Here is a 17,109-nt window from a genome sequence, read left to right as displayed (position 1 = left end):
TGATGAAAATTACAGGCCTCTCTCATCTTTTTAAGTGGGAGAACTTGCACAATTGGTGGCTGACTAAATACTTTTTTTCCCCACTGTGTATATATATATATATTGTAAAGTGGTTGTCCCACTGGCTATCATAAGGTGAATGCACCAATTTGTACGTCGCTCTGGATAAGAGCATCTGCTAAATGACGAAAATGTAAATGTAATGTGGATGCTGCCAAGATTACAGATAATCTTGAATGAATTGTGAATAATGATGAGTGAGAAAGTTACAGAGGGTCAAAGATCATACCCCCAAGACTTTGACCCTCTGTAACTCTTACAGATATTTTAGTGATCTTCTGAAATCTATCATGTTCAAACATATCCTTCATGTTAATTGTCTTTTTTGAAAGAATGTCTCTTTTTTTGAGGAACTGAAAGAGATGCAAAAATAGACTTGCACAATATGTTTAACAGACAGTATGACTGTACTGTACAAATAAAGTGCTACTGCTCCTCAGATGTATGCAGACATTAACTGTGACGGTCAGAGAACACTTTGCAGCCCTCCACTAATTTCTTCATTGACATTGGGACATTTATACTTTATTTACTTTTGGAACCAAACTAACCATTAGAGAATGACTTTGTAACCTTAAGTACCATTCAACTGGAGGGTGAAAAGGCAGAGTAATGGAACAAAAAAAAGCTGTGAGCTGTTACCAAGGAGAAAGGCATCTGAAATAATAAAGAACAAGAAGACAAAGAAGAAGACGAAGAAGAAAGACTCCATACTGTTTGCAGCACTCCGAAGGATGTTACTATATCAAACCAACGTTCTACAGATTTCAACCGGAACCGAACTATTCTGACAATCATCTCAGTAGATTTTACTGTCGTTGGGAGAGATGTTTTCCCACCCTGCCGTCCTGTTCCTGTGGATTCAGAGTGTTAGTGGATGGATGCATCCTAAATGCCACATTTATAACAGTGGTGAATACTTGCCCACCTGGATATACTGTCCTTTAGCAGAACAGTATACTGCTGCCTGTCAAGATGTCACAGCCATCGAGGAGGATCTGCTTGGACTTCCCTCTAATATCAATACCCTCTGCATATCAATGAAACATGGTGAAAATAGTTCCATGTCTCTGGGCTTTTTCTCTTGTTTTCAGTATTTGGAGTACCTGTACATTGGAGGCTGTTTTCCCCAAATCCTTCCAACTGGTAATAGCCAGGTCCTTCCAAATCTGCAACATATATACTTTAATGGAAGAGTCACTGGGTGCTGTGATTGTCATATTGGGCCTAACATATTCGGGCGGCAGGTAGCTTAGTGGTTAAGAGTGTAGTGCCAGTAACCGAAAGGTCGCTGGTTCTAATCCCCGAGCCGACTAGGTGAAAAATCTGTCGATGTGCCCTTGAGCAAGGCACTTAACCCTTAATTGCTCCTGTAAGTCGCTCTGGATAAGAGCGTCTGCTAAATGACTAAAATGTAAATGTAATGTTTTCCATGGCACACCTCAATTACAAAGTGTCTTCATTGGTGAACCCTGTGTAGAGGATTTGTCAGAAATACTATGCAGAATAATGAATATAAAGTCACTTACAAAGCTATTCGTAGAGGCACCAAATATACAATCATTAAACCAATCAAACTGCTCCATCTTAAACGCCAACGAAAGCATGACACCTGTTTTCAAAAATCTAACAAGCGCCGGATTAGTATTTGGTCAAATAAACCATATAGAGGAAGGTGCACTGGCTTGTTTCCAGAACCTGACAAGTTTTTCTGGGGGCCTAAACCAGGACGTCCTACTGCGCCTTCCCCTGTCTGGCATTAAGCAAATCCAGTCCTTGGTTTTCTCTAGTTGCAATTACATTGATTTTGAAAGTGTCTGTAATGTAGTGTTTTTGCTTTCAATCAAGAAAATACGTTTTGCCAATGCCAATACAAGCAGCCTCTCCATGTCCAGTGTAGAATTGTGCATTGGGCTGGAATATATGGATTTTTATGGACATGGACTCTTCCATTCTACTCCCCATTTGAAATGGAATTTTATTTTCAGTCTCAAAAACCTTAAAATATTATATGTATCTGGCCAGACACAAAACAGTCTTGACCTCTGCTCCTTCCGAAATCAACCAATCACATGGTTAACACTACTCTCTTTCACGTCGAGCAATATACAAACGCTTTTTGCAAAACAGTTCAGCTGTCTTGAGAACCTGCAGTCTCTAAATGTATCATGTAGTTTAATTTCAAACATTGAAGACTTTGCTTTCCTCGGATTGGCAAATCTGGAGTCCTTAGACATTACACAAAATAATATAACCCAGTTACATGCAAACACGTTTATTGGTTTACATAGTTTGACATTGTTAGACCTCAGGGAAAATCCACAGATCTACAATATTGAAGCAATGTCTTTCGCACACCTTACGTGTCTAAGACAAGTGTTTCTGGGGTACTTGAACTATCCACCAAGAGAAGCTGTGATAAAGCTGAATCTGACACTTGTATTCAGTGACATTCTGAGTCACCAGACTCATCTGCACATTAGTTCAGGTATGAGGCCAATGCAGTTGATTATTGGCAGTAACATCACATCTAAACAGAACCTGAGTCTCCAACTCAAAGGCCAGACAGTGTCATTTGAAGACTGTGACAGACCCTTCTTTAAGTCTGTAACCCATCTTAATGTTGACGCTGAAGAATTCCTTTGTGGATCTGAATTCATGGGAAAGTACTGCAGGTCTGTGGAGACATTTGTGTACAGATCAAAGCTTTCAGCTAAAAGTGTTGATTTAACATCAACGAATCAGCTGATTCACCTGAGGAAACTGACTCTAATACAGGTGGACCTTTTAATACAGCATTCTGCGACACCATTTTCCAACCTGACCAAACTGGAGGTTCTGAAACTTTCAAACTGCAGGATTGACTCTTTAGAGGGGAGTTTAACTAAAGACTTTAAATCCTTGAAAACATTATATTTGCGTATCGAGAACATTTATCATGTAATCTACAGCTTTACCGAACCTCTCTCTAGCCTAAAGTATTTGATACTTGATACGTTACAGATATTTTGCAGTTGTGACAATGCTTGGCTCATTTCATGGGCAAAGGGGTACAGGCCGGTTGAAGTGATCATGCTTAATCATGAACTTATATATACTTTAGAGGACTTGATATGCTTGTTGGACAATGGACTAGACACCTAACTTTGTCAAGTACACAGAAGCCAACTGCACAACAGAGGTGGGCTTTGTGCTCTTTGCTGCGACTGGCCTGGGAGTCCTGTTCTTCATGCTGGTGGTGTTGGTCCACAACCTGGCCGGTCCTTACCTCCTCCCCCTCTACCACATCACCCTTGGCTGGCTGTCGGAGGCGATGCGATCAAACACCAGGGGGCGCTACCACTACGATGCATTTGTCTCCTACAGCGGGAAGGACGAGCGCTGGGTGGTGGAGGAGCTGCTACCCAACCTGGAGCAGAGGGGTCCCCCTTTCCTGCGCCTCTGTCTGCACAGCAGGGACTTCCAGCTGGGGAAGGACATTGTGGAGAACATCACAGACAGCCTCTACCGGAGCCGTCACACCCTCTGCCTGGTCAGCCGCCACTACCTGTACAGTAACTGGTGTTCCTTGGAGATGAAGCTGGCCACCTCCAGGCTGCAGGTGGAGCAAAGGGACATCCTCCTCCTGGTCTTCCTGGAGAAGATCCCCCCTCGCCGGCTGTCTGCCCACCACAGGCTGGCTCGCCTGGTCAAGACCAGGACCTATTTGGACTGGCCCCAGGACCCCCATCATCACCAGGCATTCTGGGACAGACTATGGGCTAAACTGAACCCTCTGACTGAAGCTTGAGATAAAAGGTTTATGTAGGACCTTCTGTTAATGCTGAGACAAATAGTGTTGGCAGATATGTTGAGGTATTTTATTTGCAGTTAAAAGTCTTCTGTACAAAATGTCTACCGGTATTTGAGGTTTGTTTAGACAATTCTGATTAAGTCCTTTTTATTGCTCTGTCTGGAGTGTACTTTTTCTGCTTCATCTGAAATTACTTAGAAATAAGCCTATTTAATTTACTTAGAAATAAACCCATTTATTGTTTTTACTTCTTCAATTTTTATCAGATCCAATGTTCTTTTTTTCCAACACCTTATCACTAACACATATCTTTGTTGCTTAGAGGAACTGAAAAAGGCTCCATCAATGGTTTTGTACTATTTTTGTTGTATATCAGGGTAAAACCAATGTGACCATCTGCTGTATGCTGCTTTGAATGACGATACGTGACTGACCAATTACCATGAACCCGTTATTTTAATCTAGTTGTTTAACAAATGTGTTTTTTTGCTTGAGTGTTGCCTGTATATGGTTTATTACATATGTAATTTAACAATTTATTAACTCATGGGTGTAGGGAGGTGTCCACCTATCTGGCCAATTAAGTAATTTCTGCACAATATTTGTGAATTGGAGGGAACCTAGTTTTATTGTAGTATTTTATTATTGTTTATGCTCTTGATAAAGGCATCCAGCCGAAATGTTGGAAACTGGCTTTTGATTCTGTTTAAAGTTCCAATGCTGCTGTTTTTATCTCAATATTAAATAATTTCTGGTTAACATTTAAGTACCTTACTGTGATTATTTTCAATTAAAATTGTCAAAAATAAACAAAAATAGCATTTTAGCAAATAGCAATTTCTCAAGCAAGACTTTGGCTAGGACTGTCTGGGAGTGGTCTGAGTGGGGAGGGAAAAACGGAAAACTATATTTTATTGGCAGAGAGGTTTGGAACTCTCTCTCTTATTGGTCTATTAACTAAATTACCGCCTGGTAATGTCGCCAGGCAGGCAAAATTCCTTCCCACCAAAACAGGCTGAAATTTCAGGCCATCTTTTCAAACAGCTCTTGCACTAAAAGGGAATTATCATCATTTTCACAAATTCACAGTATTATTCCAACCTCCAACCAAATCTCGCTTTTGACTGCATTGGGCCTTCAAAAAAAGCAGAAGCAGAAGGAGTTATTTCTATTTTCAAAGACAGAGTTTTAAAGATATTCTAGAACGCCTCCATATTCCAGATTATTATCTCTGGCACATGCAGCACAGATAACGGTCCTCTCCTCAGATCAGTTTTCAGCAGCTTGCCTAGACCAGCAATGCACTGACTATGGTAGGCCACAGAGTAGGCCTGATATGGCTGTTTAGTCTCCATTATTATGGTACAGCCTTATCAGTACAAGCCACAGAGAAGCATCATCCCTGAAGCTAAAGGTCAGGTCTTCCGCTGGAGTAACCTTGCCTAAGACCTGAAGAATTATGTTAGCTCCTTGAGGCTTGAGCTCTGTGGGCAAACACAAGTAAGAGACCCGGGTTCATACCCAGTTGGTCACAGAAGGATCTCTCTAGCCACAGGTTAAGCCCTCCCCAGGTCTTCCTAGCGGTCGTCCAGGGTGAAGGTTACAGACGGACCAGGGGGTCCCAGTCATTATCAAGGTGACTATGGACTCCATAGAAAGTAGGGGGCTAAACACACGACATTTGTCGCAGAGAAAGCCAGGATGATAAGACTGGAAAGCTGTTAATGTCGGCGGAGCCTGGGTGGGTGGGTGCGTTTTCCGCCACACAATCTTTGCTATTGATCGCTTCTGTGATAGAAAAGCCCATAGAGGGCTTTCCCGTCTAGTGGCAAGTGTGCCCTCTATACATCTCTATGGGTCCGTGTACGTGCGGTCTATAACCAGAACTGGCAGCTCAAGATACATTTTGAATGAAAAGATAGGAAATCTGTACAGATGTTTGGTTTACAGTATACTCTATATGGCTACTTAAGCATCCCATATATAACGTAGCACTTGTAGACTAGCACAGAAAAGCAGCGCCACAGATGAAAGGAGGAACTAGTGATCAAACCTGAGTTTGCCAAGAGCGTGCAAAGCTGTCATCGAGGCAAACGGTGGCTATTTGAAGAATCTCAAATACAAAATATATTTTGATTTGTTTAACACTTTTTTGGTTACTACATGATTCCATATGTGTTATTTCATAGTTTGATGTCTTAACTATTATTCTACAATGTAGAAAATAGTAAAAATAAAGAAAAACCCTTGAATGAGTAGGTGTGTTCAAACGTTTGACTGGTACTGTACTTCAAGGGATATACCAAGTCCAAGAACATTAGGAAATGGTGGCACTCCAAAATGTTTAAATAAAGGGCAAAAATACTTTGTAGCAGGAGGACACATTGCTCTGTCTCCTCCCTTTCCACATGCGGTGTGTGTTCATGTGTATGGGTGTGAGCGTGTAGCATCATTGCTGAGATCTTCTTTGCTAAGATAATTTCCAAGAACTTCCTCTATTTACAGACGCCTGATAAGCATTCCTGTAACCCTATATGTATTCTAAATTAAATTAAATCTGTTAAATTAAGTGTGTTTTGTATGTAGAACTAGCTTAGTTGAATCAGCAATGGATGGTAACATATTGAAAAGAAGAAATCTGAAAAACTCTCCTTGCCTTTACTAGTACAAAAACATTGCACTTTGTCACACATGATCTCAAAAGGCAGTCTGAACATGTGTGACACACAGTGGAAAAACCTGGATATTAGAAATGTAAGAACCATTTTGGGGACATTGAACTATACACCACCTAACAATGCATCAATTTGGACACACAAAATTACCATGATTTGTTCAAATTTGACATCTGTCCTTATTTAACATCTATAAAGTATCTATAAAAGCAATTTAAGCAGATCTAAAGTAATGTATGTAATATTATTGAGATGAGTAAATATGCTATGCAAATTACTATTCTAATATGACATTGCTAGTATGACCCTCTTTTGACTTCTCAACCGCCTGGTCGAGCTCTGTAATTTCCCAAATAAACATCTAGTTGTAAAAGAAAACTATTGGAAATTCTTATTTGAGTCGTTTGTACTAGGAATTTAAGGTGACATATCTTTTTTTCAACATGTTTTTCAAGAAGACAGTTAAAGGGTTAAGACTGGTTTGTATTCCCTACAGCACATTTCCTGTGAGAGGGAGCTGGAGCCAAGTACCTTTTACAGTAGGTAGTAGGTACTGTACAGTACTGTTAAGACTAACAGAGAGAGGCAGTAAGCGTGCTGTACTAAGTACCTCTTATTGCTCTTTAGGGGTTAGGCCCAGGTTGTTATCTAGAACTATATAATGCTATATGAATAGGAAGTGGATTGATTGATTGATCAAAGTATTTGTAAATCAAGCTATTGAAAATCATGTTTTATTAGCTGATTCATTGATTGATTTCCCCCTCCTTTTCCCCCCTGTCCTCCAGCATCACCTCCTACCAGACCTTGCCCCGCAACATGCCCAGCCACCGATCCCAGATCGTTCCCCGCTACCCTGAGGGCTACCGTACCCTCCCCAGGAACATGCTGTCCCGACCCGAGAGCATCTGCAGCGTGGCCGGCTCCGTCTACGACCGTACCCTGGCTCCCACATCCAACTCAGGTGATGGGTCTTCAACTTTACTGTTGTACTTGGCTGTCCCAAATGGCACCCCATTCCCTATATAGTGCACTGCATTTGACAAGGGGCTATAGGGGATAAGGTGCCATTTGGGACACAGTTCAAGACTTTACTGTTATACTTGTCTTTCTTGCACTTACACTCACACTTCTTATTTTCTTTCTGGCACCGATTTTGCAGATAGTTGCTATCTTGAGGTTGTACAGTTTTACTTGTAATGACTGATATATTGTGTTTGTTTTAACCTAGTTTAAGTCGGTGTGGATAAGAGCCTCTGCAAAATGACTAAAATGTAAAACTGTAAATGCAGACAAGAGGCGCTCCGTGAGGGACGACACCATGTGGCAGCTGTATGAGTGGCAACAGAGGCAGGCCTTCTCCAGGCAGGGTCCACCACCACCAGGCCACTACGGAACCCTGCCCAGCCCCAAGACGATGGGGAACATCTCTGAGCACCAGGGGGTGGCCCACTCCATCCCCACATCCCCCTCCCATGGATCCCTGGCCCTCTACCACACCTTCTCCCCTCCAGGCCAGCACCGCAGAGACAACCCACCAGGGTCGACCAGGTCCGAGGTGTCCTCACCCGTCTTCAGAGGGGACCAGACTATGACTATAGACCGCAGGCACAGGACTCACCTCACCAAGGTAATGGACAGGGAATGGACCACAATCATCTAAGCCAGTCTTACACATCAAAATAATCACCAGGGGTTTCAAGCACACAGAAATGACTGGAAATGATCTGCATTGAGCAGTAGTTATTTGGTTTATTTTAAAGCATTCATTTGACTTGTCTGCCAGTTCAAATCAGTACATGTAACAAAGCATCCTGTCCTCCTCCTGTCCTGTCTCGCTCTCTCAGTATAACTACCCACCTGACCGCCGGTCCATGCCAGCAGGCATCCCAGTGCAGACCATTACCCCACAGTCACTACAGGGCAAGACGGTGAGTCACCTAACTAACCCTGACCTCCTTCACCTCTTCTCTGCTTTCTTGTCCTCCTCTCCTGTCCTGTCCTCTCATCTCTCCTGTCCTATTTTCTCTCAAAAACAATGCATTGTGAATGATAGTTATGCTATTGGTATGATTTCAATGTGACAGGAAAAAAAACATGTTTGAGGCACGCAATGTTTGACACGCAAGCTATCATGTATTACTGTCATTCTGTCATGCTACAATGGATAGCCCGTATGAGTAAAATATTTCTGTCAGAATATGTGCCTTGTTACATTCTCTGCTGTCTATTATTGCAAGCATTTGTTATTTCTGTCAGTAGCAGACACAATGTGATTAAAATAATGACATTGTCTTTGTGATGATACGGAGAGAGAGACAGTGGCACCAATGAAATTGCCTTCTGGCTGTGTCCTCTCAAATTGAGTAAACTGGAATCAGCCGGAGAGATTGATATTCTGCACAGTTCATTTTGTAACTCTCTGAATATTATTGTGATTGCGCAACGTCAGTGGAATGCATGCAGTGGGGCGGCTTCAGAAGGCAGTTGTTGAGAAATATTTGTCAAGTGATTTGAAATGATCGCTTTTTACTGTTACTGAATATATTATCTATTTTTTTCACATCCATTTGACGGAGAGTTACTCAGTTTGGAGGCAGGGGACTAAGGCAGTTTATTTCAGCCAGATTCTCTAAAGGTGCAAGTCCTAAAGCCCAGCCCCAGCCGAGACCCCAAACCAGTGTTTCCAAAGTGTTTCCAAAGGCCTCTTGGGTTGTGCCTAAAGACTTGTCAGAGTCCTGGTTAGAAACATAGCTTTATTTAATCCCTGCCCTAACCAGTCACAACTTTTCCTCAATTTCAAATAATTTCCCAACGGAAAATCAAGAGAGGTGTGGTTAATGTATTTGTTAATTGATCGACGGCTTGATGAATTGACTGTCTCGTTATCTCCTCTGTGTTTATGCTGTTGTGCAGCCAGAGGAGCTGACCCTGCTGTTAATAAAACTACGTCGCCAGCAGGCTGAGCTCAACAGCATCCGGGAGCACACTGTGGCTCAGCTAATGATCCTCAGCATGGAGGGGCCCAACGCCAAGGTTAGCACCAGGAGGGTGCACATGCACAGCATGTCATTGGTCATCTCCAGGGGTGGTGTGTGTGTGTGGGTGGGTGGGTGGGCGTTGATGTGCCATCTCCATGCAGCTCAAGGCTCTATGAGCAGGCCATGCATTCTAGTGAATGCATATGATGTGTTTGCTCCTACCTGTGTGGTTCAGTGGTGTATGGTTGAGTTTTGGTTGAGTTTTGAACTCCTTTCAACCCTTTGGTGTGCTGCGTTCATCTGGCCTTGATTTCATCTTTTGAACTGTTGACAAGCATAGGACAGCATGGTATGAGTATCATGTGATTGCCTGCTTGTTGTCTGCTGTGGTTTCTCATTAGTGTTGGTAAGTAGGCAAGTGTTGGTAAGTAGTTTGATATGATGTGTAGTGAACAAATCTACTTGCAACTTCAGGTTTTGCATGGTTTGATTTAGTTCAGTCATCAACAGTAAATGGCGGTTCATGCTTCAGATTAATACCAAAGCCACAGTAACAACTTCCTCTATCATCTCCATCTTTCACTATCAGCCTGTGCTAGTTCTTCCTCTATTTCCTACTACTTCCCTTACTCACTCTCTCTCTCTCTCTCTCTCTCTCTCTCTCTCTCTCTCTCTCTCTCTCTCTCTCTCTCTCTCTCTCTCTCTCTCTCTCTCTCTCTCTCCCCTCTTCTCTCTCTCTCTCTCTCTCTCTCTCTCTCTCTCTCTCTCTCTCTCTCTCTCCCCTCTTCTCTCTTTCTCTCCTGTCTAACTCTTCTCTCCTCCCTCTCTGCTGCTGACTTGTGATGTTAGAGTGAGGTCCTGTCTCATCACCTTCAGAGGAACCTCATGTATCTGGACAGCCAGGTGAGGAGTACGGCTCTATCTCTGGTTGCTCTGTCTCTCTCTCTCTCTCTCTCACTCTGTCTGTGTTTCTCTGTTTCTCAGGGTTAGTCATACACCCAGCTGCTCTCACTCTGCCCAGGGTTATTAGCGCCTCAAATGCCAGGGCCTCCTCCTTTTAGCCTTTTCTCTTTTCTGTCCTTTCTCTCTACTTTTCACTCTTTTCTCTCCAGCCCTCCTGAAGTATATACCGTACACTGCAGAATAGGAGCTGCGCAAACCTGCATTCCCACGGGAGACATATTGGCTAGCTCAGTACAAGAATAGTAAAAATACTTTAAAACTTTTTTAACGACTTTCCTTGCCGTGGTAATGCTGCCCTAAGCTAATAAGCGTACATGTTTTTTTGCTGTATAGTTCGTACTGTCCCTGGAGAATACTCTTTATAAAAAATATAAAAATAATTAACGCTTGAGAAAGCACGAGAGCAAACTTAAACTTTTGAGGATGAAGGGAACCTTAAGGCATGTTGTGTTTTTAACTTGATGATGTGTACCTGTAGTAAGTTAGTCATGTCATTATCATAATGTAATTAAGACTATATAGAAACAACCTCCGGGGTTTCAGGTAAAGTAGCTAGGCCTAGCGACCGAACGTTCTGACTAATGCTTACTCAGGCATAGCTAATCAGGGCAGACGTCTAAAGTTGCCGTTTATTTTTGGAATGGGCCCTCCAGTTGAGAACTGGGTTTCCACGATAGATAAATAATTGAGTACCTGTTTCTGAAAAGGTCATGTTCAGCAGGAGAAACCACTCTACCGTGTGTACACGGGGACCTCACTTAGTGACTTCACTGAGTCTGATTGTGACCCCTCTTAACCAAATGTGAAATGATTTGATCTGCCATTTCAAAGGCTTTCACCTCTAATGGCAGGCAATTTCACAGCGGTTATGAATGAACTTTAACTTGCCACCGCGCTCGTTCCTCTGGTCCATAGGCTCTGATGCATGCAATTGTTTTGCTATTAGTTGGTAGTTATTGGTCGGAGATGATATGAACGATGACATTAAGCAAAGCAGGACGTTATGTCTCTCCTCCGTCTACTGAGAGGGACTGGCAATATTGTCTTTTGGACCCAACTGTAGCCTCCTTGTATGTGCTGTAAACGTACTACGACTTCTCCTAAGAGGTCTGGGCCTTTATGGCACAGGTGGTAGTTATAACCACAGGGTTGTTGGCTCAAGCCCCTGTCTCCCTCAATCACTAGTACACTATGACAACACTGTGTTCTTTATTTCTATGGATCCTTTCTAGGCTGTGCTGCTGTGTTCAGTAACTAACACCTATATTGTACTGTTGTGTATTGTTCCTCCCTTCTCTTCCACCCTACCTAACTTCGATCTCCACTAGACGAAGGACAATGAGCCGTTAATCTTCATGATTCACACTATGATTGAGAACTCTGCTCCAAGGCCTCAACTGTACCAGCAAGTAAGGTCTTATTGGCAAACCAATGACTCTTCTCCTCCACTGCTCTCCTCTCCTCCCTTCATCATCGATCCATCCTTTTGTTCACATTGGATGCAGTCAGTCAGTCGTCGGTTCCCCCTCTTCCTGGTGTCATGATCACAACATTGTTTGATATGTACATTCATGTGTTGTTTTGACTACAGCACATCCTCTTCATCCATTTTAGTTTTTTTGGTCAGTCCAAGGTTGGACTGATGTTAGCATGGCTTATGGTGGATGCTACATAGCCATGCCCATCCTACCTCATTGTAACTTGATGGTATTGTTGCTGTTGGGTATGATGGTGGATGCCACCTTACAGCCATACCCCATCTTCCTGCAATACCAATGCTGTTGTTGATGGATCTTATGTTTGATAGGTACTGTACGATCACTGTCAAATCAGCACCTCTCTTCTCTGTGCTTTGTAATATTATTTTCTGTCTGTCGATATGTGGGTATGATAAGAGCTCAATGCAAAACATTTTATTGATGAATTCAATAGAATCACTTCCTTTTTTGGGTGGTGGCCCGAGTGTAACACTGATTCAACGAGTGCAGGGGTATTTTATTTTTAGCTGGGGAAATTGTCCTGGAGGGAGTAGTGTGTGGGTTCCATAGTCTGGCCTTTCCACTGCTATATTATCACTTTATACTTAGGGCGGCAGGTAGCTTAGTGGTTAAGAGCGTTGTGCCAGTAACCGAAAGGTCGCTGGTTCTAATCCCCGAGCAGACTAGGTGAAAAATCTGTCGATGTGCCCTTGAGCAAGGCACTTAACCCTAATTGCTCCTGTAAGTCGCTCTGGATAAGAGCGTCTGCTAAATGACTAATTATAATTATTATTATTAATTATTATTATTACAGGCTTTTAAAGGTTGACTTCAGCCCTGCTCTCTTAAACCTCCCCCTCTTTAGCCATCCTGGGGTTGAAAATCACCTGCCTGCTCCTTAACTGAAGTAGTCAGGAGAGTGAGGATGGCTGGTTTTCCCAGGTGTGTGTGTGTGGGTGTGTGTGCGCTGTGTGCGTTAATGTGTGTGCCTCCGTGAGGGCCAGATTTAGCCCAGGTCTTTTAGAGGTTTTCATTAGTCAAGCTCCAGCCATGACAGAGTGTACCGGGGGACAGCAGTAATGAAGAGCGCACCGAGGGGACAGTAATTAGTGTGGCACAGGGCAGAGCTGCCAGCACAGAGGACTATACATCCAGCCTAGCCAACCACTACAGCAGCCCTCTAGCCTCTCTTAAAGCTGTGTGTGTGTGTGTGTGTGTGTGTGTGTGTGTGTGTGTGTGTGTGTGTGTGTGTAAGAGCATCCTCCACTAGTCTCTGGTGACCTCCTGATGCCAGCTTCCTGTCCTCTTCATAGCTTCTTCACAGCCCTGGAGCCTCCATCAGTAGGACTGTTATCAGTGATGCTACTGAGGTGGAAAACACAGTCTGATTTCCCAGCAGAGGGGGCTGACACTCCTTATTATGAAATGGAAATTTGGCCTGAGAAGTTGTATCCGAAGTGTTGTAAAGTCATAAATCATGAGAAGAGAAGGTCAATGAAATTGCATGGAGAGCTCCATCACTTCACCCCCTCTCTCTGAGCTTCATTGACCCTTGGACAACTCCTATAAGGATGCAGATATTTACCATGAAAACCACATCACAATGAATAACCAGATCATGAGTGCATCTCAATACTCTAGTGGCCTCTTCTCCTTGTGTCATCTCCTTCATCTGCACTGATCGGAAGACACGGGACGGCTGTAAGCAATATGGTGGATACCTACTAGAAATGTGCTTTCACCAGTCCAGTTCTTTAACTAGGAGACAAGTAGACTATTGAGAAGCACCCCGTCATGGGTCTGTATTACATGTTGTTTTGCAGTACCCTGTCTATGGCTGTCTTCCCTCAGGCAGCCCAATTCTGAAATGTTTTCCAATAATTGGTCTTTTGATCAATCACATCAGATCTTTTCAAATCAGATCTTTTTCTGAGCTGATCAGATTGGTCAATAGACCATTTAGTGAAAAGAAGATCAGAATTGGGCTGCCTGTGTAAACACAGCATGTGTGTCTCTAAGGCTGTCTGGTGTTTCAGATCAGCCCTGAGGACTACAAAGACAACTCCTACAGCCACCAGAGGCCAGAGGACATCGACATAGACGTAAGACCAAGTGCTTTATTATTGTCTTGTCTAGGTAGGGGGAAAAGTATTCCTTTCCCTTTGCACGTATCCTCTAGTCTAGACACACAGCAGTTGGCTTCCTAGACAAAGATTGAAAGATTCAATTAAGTTAATAGAATACCACACTGCTCAGCTCGGTGGAAAAATCCTAATTCAATGCAGAATTCTTACCAACCACCGTGTGTGTGTGTTTCTTACCAACCACTGTGTGTGTTTTTGTGTGTTTCAGACTAAGCTGAGCAGACTGTGTGAGCAGGACCGAGTGGTGAGAACACAGGAGGAGAAACTACAGCAACTACACAGAGAGAAGGTAACTCTATAGTGTGCAATAATAGTGATTTTTGATTGACTACCTCATCTTTGTAACACACACATACAATTAAGTGACCACTCCCGAGTGGCGCAGTGGTCTAAGGCACTGCATCGCAGTGCTAGCTGTGCCACTAGAGATCCTGGTTCGAATCCAGGCTCTAGCCGGCCGCGACCGGGAGACCCATGGGGCGGCGCACAATTGGCCCGGCGTCGTCCAGGGGAGGGGAGGGAATGGCCGGCAGGGATGTAGCTTAGTTGGTAGAGCATGGTGTTTGCAACGTCAGGGTTGTGGGTTAGATTCCCACGGGGGGTATGAAAAATAATAATGTATGCAAAGAAGGGGACATATTGGTAGATGGGTAAAAATAATAGACATTGAATATCCCTTTGAGCATGGTGAAGTTATTATTAGACTTTGGATGGTGTATCAATACACCCAGTCACTACAAAGATACAGACGTCCTTCATAACTCAGTTGCCGGAGAGGAAGGAAACCGCTCAGGGATTTCACCATGAGGCAAATGGTGACTTTAAAAGAGTTACAGTTTAATGGCTGTGAGGATTGAGCAACAACATTGTAGTTACTCCATAATACTAACCTAATGGACAGACTGAAAAGAAGGGAGCCTAGCCTGTACAGAATACAAATATTCCAAAACATGCATCCTGTTTGCAACAAGTTGTACTGCAAAACATGTGGCAAAGCAATTCACTTTTTGCCCTGAATACAAAGTGTTATGTTTGAGAAAAATCTAATAAAACACATTACTGAGTACCACTCTACGTATTTCCAAGCATAGTGATGGCTGCATCATGTTATGGGTATGCTTGCAATCACAATCCAGGTGTGGAAAGCTCTTAGAGACTTACCCAGAAAGACTCACAGCTGTAATCGCTGCCAAAGGTGCTTCTAAAAAGTATTGACTCAGGGGTGTGAATACTTATGTAAATTAAATATTTATGTATTTCATTTTCAACAAATTTGCGAAAAAAACGAAAAAAAAAAAAACTTTGTCATTATGGGGTTGTGCGGACATTTTTTTTATTATTATCCATTTTGAATTCAGGCTGTAACACAACAAATATGGAATAAGTCAAGGGGTATGAATTATTTCTGAAGGCACTATATATCATGGATCTCATGGTCACTCCAAGGCTACCAACCCTCCTCTGCCAGGCTTGTACCACAGGTACACAGTGTATAGACTAGCTAGCAGACTCACAGCTGAGAACTGAGACTTCCCCAAAGCCTCTCTCCCTCTGACAGCAGCCCTAGCCTGCCCCCTAGGGTCCTGGGAGTGGCGGTACACCCTTTTGATGACGGCGATGCTATGATAATGGGTGTGGTTGGTTCTTTGCCTGTGGTTCTGTTTGTGTATCTGTGTGTAGTTGTCTGACAAATGTTAGCAGTAGATGTTGTGCTGACCTGTGTTCTTCTTCTTCTTCTTCTTCTTCCTCCTATCTCTCTGCAGCACACCTTGGAGACGGCGTTGCTGTCTGCCAGTCAGGAGATAGAGCAGAGCTCTGAAAACCCAGCAGCCGTACAGAGCCTTATACAGCAGAGAGACGTACTGCAGAATGGACTGCTCAGTACCTGTAGAGAACTGTCCCGAGTCAACACTGTGAGTTCATGTGTATACACACACACACAGTACATGCAGATGTCAACACACACACACACTGATCAGCACCTGTCAAGATCTCTCCAGGATCGATGCTGTGAGTCAGTGCACACACGCATACACACGTGCACACACACAGGTTGTCTAGAAGTGACACCCTCTCGTCCCTCAGGAATTGGAGCGGTCGTGGAGGGAGTATGATAAAATGGAGTCTGGAGTCTCTCTGGCCAAAACCAACCTGTTGGAACAGCTAGAGGCCCTGGGCAGCCCACAGGTAAGACACACACTCTCTCTCTCTCTGTCTCGCTCTCTCTCGCTCTCTCTCTCTCAACCACTCACACACATGCAAACACACATTTCAAGATGGAGAGTGTTTTTAATCATTTTCTGTCACTGGGTGAGCAGACAGAGCCTCCCAGCCAGCAGCATGTCCAGATCCAAAAGGAGCTGTGGAGGATCCAAGATGTGATGGAGGCTCTGGCCAAGAACAAACCCCAGAGGACCACTGACACTGGTTTCCTTGGTTCCAAACCCATCTCAAACCTACAGAAGAACGAGGTGAGTCTCACTTCTACTGTGTGGATAAAGAAAAACATCAGAAAATGTCAAGACCAGATAAATACTGTATATAGTCATAATCTGTGCATGGAGTCTTTGTGAACTGATTTAGAGCTGTCCGCAGCCTACATGTGAAACGGATGTGAGGCAGATAACTCCACTCAATGCCACAGGAGGCTGTGCTGATCTGTCTAAGCAGGGTCTGGTGTGGCATACTGTTGTCCCAGCGGTGTTTCAACAACAACTTTCTATCTATCCTCTCCTCATGCGGCAGCCGGTGACCTTGTTCCGGTCACTCTGTCCTCTCCTGGAGGGTGACCGTCAGCCCCCCCGCCCGCCCCTCCCCCAGTCCTACGGCTCAACAGAGCGCCCTCCCGCTGTACCCCCCCTTCCCTCCCTCTCGGGCGCCCGTCCGCCCCCACACACAAGCAAGCCCAGTCAGAGGAACGGAACACACAGCAGTGTAAGACACGCTGACCCCTCACCCCTGTCCTCGTGCTTCATCATCGCTACTTGCCCTTAAGCACTGATCTAGGATCAGTTT

General features: G+C 43.7%; 1 protein-coding gene and 1 pseudogene across 2 annotated transcripts in view; both read left to right on the top strand.

Annotated features, from left to right (window-relative positions):
• The window catches only part of LOC311129248 (pleckstrin homology domain-containing family A member 5-like), a gene marked incomplete at both ends in the record, with an annotated part of 68,714 nt that extends 52,047 nt beyond the window's left edge, over positions 1 to 16,667 (top strand). Inside the window, 8 exons of the mRNA XM_084161544.1 lie at positions 7,317 to 7,492; positions 7,821 to 8,158; positions 8,376 to 8,459; positions 13,987 to 14,052; positions 14,303 to 14,383; positions 15,858 to 16,007; positions 16,180 to 16,281; positions 16,413 to 16,667. Coding sequence (XP_084017670.1) covers positions 7,317 to 7,492; positions 7,821 to 8,158; positions 8,376 to 8,459; positions 13,987 to 14,052; positions 14,303 to 14,383; positions 15,858 to 16,007; positions 16,180 to 16,281; positions 16,413 to 16,667 — 1,252 coding nt within the window. The remainder of the gene's footprint in view (positions 1 to 7,316; positions 7,493 to 7,820; positions 8,159 to 8,375; positions 8,460 to 13,986; positions 14,053 to 14,302; positions 14,384 to 15,857; positions 16,008 to 16,179; positions 16,282 to 16,412) is intronic.
• LOC311128759 lies at positions 888 to 3,881 on the top strand (annotated as a pseudogene). Its single transcript has 2 exons — positions 888 to 1,315; positions 1,476 to 3,881. The product of its transcript is annotated as an uncharacterized misc_RNA (transcript).
• Positions 16,668 to 17,109: the final 442 nt, after the last annotated feature.

This window comes from Coregonus lavaretus (assembly GCF_964263955.1).
Source record: "Coregonus lavaretus genome assembly, chromosome: 5".
Lineage (NCBI taxonomy): Eukaryota > Metazoa > Chordata > Actinopteri > Salmoniformes > Salmonidae > Coregonus > Coregonus lavaretus.
This window is presented reverse-complemented; position numbering and strand designations above follow the sequence as displayed.